General features: G+C 38.9%; 1 protein-coding gene across 1 annotated transcript in view; it reads left to right on the top strand.

Annotated features, from left to right (window-relative positions):
* Positions 1–2,676: 2,676 nt before the first annotated feature.
* The window catches only part of KHDRBS1 (KH RNA binding domain containing, signal transduction associated 1), a gene marked incomplete at its 5' end in the record, with an annotated part of 10,094 nt that continues 7,414 nt past the window's right edge, over positions 2,677–5,356 (top strand). Inside the window, 3 exons of the mRNA XM_010171355.2 lie at positions 2,677–2,804; positions 3,374–3,490; positions 4,540–4,686. Of these exons, the coding sequence (XP_010169657.2) occupies positions 2,677–2,804; positions 3,374–3,490; positions 4,540–4,686 (392 nt within the window). The remainder of the gene's footprint in view (positions 2,805–3,373; positions 3,491–4,539; positions 4,687–5,356) is intronic.

Genomic DNA, 5,356 nt, shown 5'->3' with positions numbered 1-5,356 from the left:
TTGTTGCCCTCCCAGATGTCATTGCTGCTGTTGTGGAGGGGTTTTGCTGTGAGGTTGATGTGAGGTTTGCAGAGGCTCCTATTGTGTTTTGACAAGACAGAAGATGCCTCTGGGGAGTTTAATTTGCAGCAAGAAAGTTCTAGGGTGCTTTTATTCTTGCTGTGTGCATAGAAATCACTTCTTGTTAACATCCAGAATTCATTTTCAGAAATTCATCTTCTGGTTTTTTTTGGAAAACCAAAATATTTGAGAAGTAATAGCATTGTGTTTTAGGGTCTAAAGCTACACCTAACCAGGGATAAGGCCACCAGTGCAATCTTTAGTTTCCAAATCTTGATGCTCTGATCTGTTCTGATAGCTAAAGTTAAAAAAAACCCCAAAAAACTACATAAAACTAACCAAGGCAGCCAGGTCTGTTGCTTATGTTAAAAATTTGACAGTGGGTTTTTCACTTTTGCGTAGTGTCTTCAGAAAATAATTGATTTTTAAAGCAAAAAATCAAGATATCTTTTTCAACATGACTAGATCTGGTATTTTTTAATTATTATTTTTTTAACTAAGGAGTCATGGTAACACTTTTGCAAGGGAGCCAAGGTGCTGTTGCAAGTAGAAATATACAAAATTTAGGCTTTTTTTTTTTCTTCATAATTATGCAACACAATCTCCCAAGTTCTATATTTAGTTCTCTAAAGTAAAAACCAGTTTATACTACTGCATCCATAACTGAAAAGATAAAATATTGATAATTTCATCATGTTTTCTTAAGGTAGATTTTTTTTGGGGGGTGGTTGCACATCTGCTTGCTTGACTTCCTTGTGGTCTGCACCGTTTGAAAGACGCTGGTCGTGCTCCTCAGCCCACGAGGCTGTGGTTACCTGTCCAGTCAGGAGGAGGAGAGTGACCCACTGTTCCTATTTCTCTTTGGGTGATATGATAATATTTTACTAAGTGGATAATATGCCAAGGATTTAAGTATTTGATATGCAAACCTTCCCAAACTGTGACCATTAACATTCAGGCTGAAGCGTGCGGTTCCTGACGTGGACAGAAATCACAGGAAACACAAGATTTTGCAGCTGCCCTCTTTAGATTCTGGTAATGACTAAGCAGCCTCCAGTTTCAGTTTTGTCTTGCAGCTTTTAATCCAGTTATGTGTATAATCTTGTGAAAGTGTCTCTCTCTTTCCCCTGAGATGTGAGAAGTTGTATTTAGAGCACTTTTGACTCAGATATTTATGGTTCTCGGGTTTGCTGATGAAATGAGACAATTTAACTTTTAAGGAAGGGTCATGCTCCTCCCTTGATCAGCTTCTGTAAATAATAGTCTGTGATGCCTCTGCGTGGTGTGACCTTTTTTTTTAATAGTTGGACCAAACAGTGCATAATGGTTCATCAATAATTTGAGATGTTCATAATGGTTCATCAATAATTTGAGATGTTCATAATGGATCGGCTCCAAATTTGGGGGAACTTATTTAGTTGTTGGCCATTGAATAAAAATTGTACATGACTGGACATCTCTGGAAAAGCCAGTGAGCTATGGGCTACATGCTTTTGAAAAATATTGGGTGTTATTCTTGTGCAAGGGGAAATGCATTAAAGACTGTAAGAACCTGTGCTAGAAGTGCCTGCCTTGAAGATGATCTTCAGTCTTCTCCAGTGGAAGTTTAATTTCTCCCCCAGATCTGAGAAGGTGTTTGTGTACTAGTTCCTAATTGGCCTACCTTAAAGACCTACTTCCAGAAGGTTATTTGGACTTTGTTCCAGATCCCCCTCAGGCTGCAGCATGCCTTCAGTTTAGTCAGGCCACCTCAGTGTTTTTCCAACACTCTAAAATTCAAAATATACAATTAAAAATCAGAATCTTGTTTTGAGAGACAGAAGTTTGTAGCTGCATTGCTTGAACCAAGTGAAGGACTTCTGGTGCTCGCTTTTGTGGCTGTATGCCTGAGGCTTTACAACTTTAAAACCCAGTTATTAATTGTTTGTGTGATAAAGGTGTGTTCATTTAATGAAATTAAGCTTGTAAGAATTTCATAAGCCAGGCTACGCTCTGGTGTGTCGTTCATTCGAGCTTCTCTTTATTAGGAATGTTTTCAGCTTCGCTGAAATTCAGTGTGTCAGGGTGTGTTGACGCCAGTATTTAAATGACTGATTTGAAATAGTGCATCAGCTTGAATGATAAAAACTGGTTTGATTTGCTGATGGCTGCTGCATTATAGGAAGTTTATACAATGGGTGTAGGTGGGGCTGGTTTCTGTGTGGGTTTAGGGTTCTACGTGTGTGTACTGCATTCGTGGTGGAGGTGTGAGTTTGGGGACTGAGAAAGGAAAGCACAGCAGAAGTGATGCACAAAATTGTACTTACAGTTTCCTGCTCTTACCTGTTGAGTTGTGTAGAACATTCTCTACTGTTTCTCCTTATTTTTGTTCATTATCCTTATTTTTGTTCATTATCCTGTTGGTTTTTTTCCCTTCTGGAGTCCTTAGATGTGAAGGGAGGAAGAGGCAAGCTGGGCTAGCACTAAAGAGGTGGCCTGTCTATCTCCATTAGTACAATTCTAAGTGTTCATATATTCACAGAGAATGAGGGTGACGTGTGTCCTGTCGTAATACCAACACTAAAACGATGCTTGTTTGAGGAATTAAATAAGCAGCCTTATTTTTCTCTTGTTTAGAAATTGAAAAAATTCAGAAGGGTGAAACAACAAAGAAGGATGAGGAAGAGAACTACCTGGATTTATTTTCCCACAAGAATATGAAACTGAAAGAACGAGTTCTGATACCTGTCAAACAGTACCCCAAGGTGAGGGCCAGAAAACAGCTTCCTGAATCTCTGTGGTTTGCTTATTTTCTATGGATTTTGTGGCTGACTTTTAGAGATAGCAGCTATCAGAGTGTCATCAGGAGTTATGCCAGTGTTCCACTATCACTACAGGATTTTTCCTATGCAAGCTTGCGGGATCTTATTTCTCATATATTACATTTCTAGAATGTCTTGGGATAAAGCTAAATGGCAATGCACAGTCATGATCTTTTAGAATGGACACTTGCATATGTAGAGCTTTGTGTTTTACTGTTAAAAACCCATTTAACTCTTTAAGACTGTAAAACTGTTGGAGGGTAGATGTTAGCATTAAAAGCTTTATGTGAGTTAATTTAATTTGATTTTCTGGTGGAGCATTTTTTTCATGAAAAAAATATTCTGGAACTTAAATTTTCCTCTACATTTTTTGATCTATATTTTTTGGTGAGGTGAAGAGAAGGTGAGAGTGGCTAAATTTTTTGTCAGGCAGCATAACATTAAGAAAAGCTTTTGTTAAGGCTACTGAGCTTGGGTGCTAATTTTTAAAATTTATTTATATTTATTTACAGTTCAACTTTGTTGGAAAGATTTTGGGACCTCAAGGCAACACCATCAAACGACTTCAGGAAGAAACTGGTGCTAAGATATCTGTGCTTGGGAAAGGTTCAATGCGAGATAAAGCAAAGGTAAGGGAATCACCCTTGAAAACATACATATGTATTAATGCCTTTCATGTTGCTGTGAGAAGTTCTGGTTCTCAAAGCATTTTATAAAAGATTAAACCATTAAAATCCAAGATCAGGAGGAAGTCGCCCTTCCTAAATTATTCTGTGCATGTTAGGAGCAATCTTGATTGGGACAGAAGTGTGATGCATGTTTTCTTGGTGAGCATGACTTAGAAACCGGTCATCTTTTGATACCCTGTCCCCTTGGATGCAGAGATAGTTTATATGAAAGGTGAAGTACAAAGATTACAAAATAAGAATTAATTCCAGCTACTCTGTGAAAAGTCAGTTGCTAAAGGAATGTGTTTCCCCTCCAGGGAAAAAAAAAAATCCTTTTTCCAGCTCTTCCTTCTAAAATCCTTAAATTCTCATGGTTCACTGAAGACGTTGGAGCAGTATGTTCCTGGTGATCTTTAGTGAATCACAAAATGCCAGAAGGTTTTTTTGAGCAGAAAAAATGAAAATAATTTATTTTTTCTTCCTGCTTACTCCCAAAACTGAGCTGACAGCCAAGAGATATACCACTTAGTTCAGCTTTTTACTCTTTAGCAGCTAAAAAAGCTTTTCTACTTCTAGCTTATTTGTAGCTTCTTAAAGCCATCTGAATAACACAGGTAGCTAAGAGCAGAGGTAAAGAGCAAGCTTGTTTGAGGCACTAGACTTCACTAGGTGGTAAAGAGCACCTCAGGCAGAAAGGTGGTGTAGGAGATGAAGAGCACTGCTTGCATATGCTTAATCTTCTGGGGAAAAAAGTGACTGACATCAGGGCATTAGCAAAAATATCAGTCACCTGAAAAGGCAGCTATAAAAGGCTGGAAGGTGTAGATTGCATGTGGCTCCTCATAAAACTGTTTGCTGATGTGCATAGTATGTTACCTTGATCTGTGTCCAGACACGACCAAAATGCTTTTACAGACATTTCCTGTTAAAGCTTAAAAAACAGGTATAAGAAAAATAGTTTCTCTCTATCTGGTTTAGTTTTAGAAATCCCTAATCTGCCTTTGTTTCAGGAGGAAGAACTGCGTAAAGGGGGAGATCCTAAATATGCCCATCTCAATATGGATTTGCATGTCTTCATTGAAGTTTTTGGACCCCCTTGTGAAGCATATGCTCTGATGGCTCATGCCATGGAAGAAGTCAAGAAGTTCCTTGTTCCAGTATGTGTACTGATGCTCTTTTCTTATTGAAGGAGGTAGATGGGTTGTGAATTTGGCTGTAAGGTTGGGTAAGATTTGCTCATGATACTGGATGGGGTAGTTGAGGAAGCCTGGGGTATTAAGTGTGTGTGTGTGTGGCAGCTTAAAATGACCCCTTTAATCTCACATGAAGGCATCTATTATTTCCCTATCCATAATTAGAAAGACATCCACTTACAGGGCAATTGTACAGAACACTTGGAGTAGTTATTTCTCTCCCAGTCCCAGCTGTGGACACTGGGGTGGGTGGGTATTTTGTCTAGCTCCATGTGTCAGTTTTAGCAGGAGAATTAAGTTTAGCCATGTCTGGCATGGAAGAGACTTCTTGGGTGGCTTCTTCTGACTTGGAACTTTAGCACAGAAATCTGTCTAGAAAACTGCATTGGTCAGATCAGAGACTGTTAAGTACAGAGGGGTTTGCTCTGCTCTAGAGGAGTGGTGTGAGGAAGAGGAGGGTGACTGCCCAGGCAGCTCCATAGTAGGATTCAATCTTGGTGCTGTTTTCTAAGTTATTCCTGTTAAATTGCTATTTCTGCCTCTTTTAATGCAGCTGATGTGAAGGAACCTCTTTTTGCTAACCAGGCATTTATACAGATGACAGTTGTTATCTGTCTGGGGATGTCTTACTGCT

Source organism: Antrostomus carolinensis, unplaced genomic scaffold (genome assembly GCF_000700745.2).
Source record: "Antrostomus carolinensis isolate BGI_N321 unplaced genomic scaffold, ASM70074v2 scaffold24827, whole genome shotgun sequence".
Lineage (NCBI taxonomy): Eukaryota > Metazoa > Chordata > Aves > Caprimulgiformes > Caprimulgidae > Antrostomus > Antrostomus carolinensis.
Note: the sequence above shows the minus strand (reverse complement) of the source record. Positions and strands in the feature narration are given on the sequence as shown.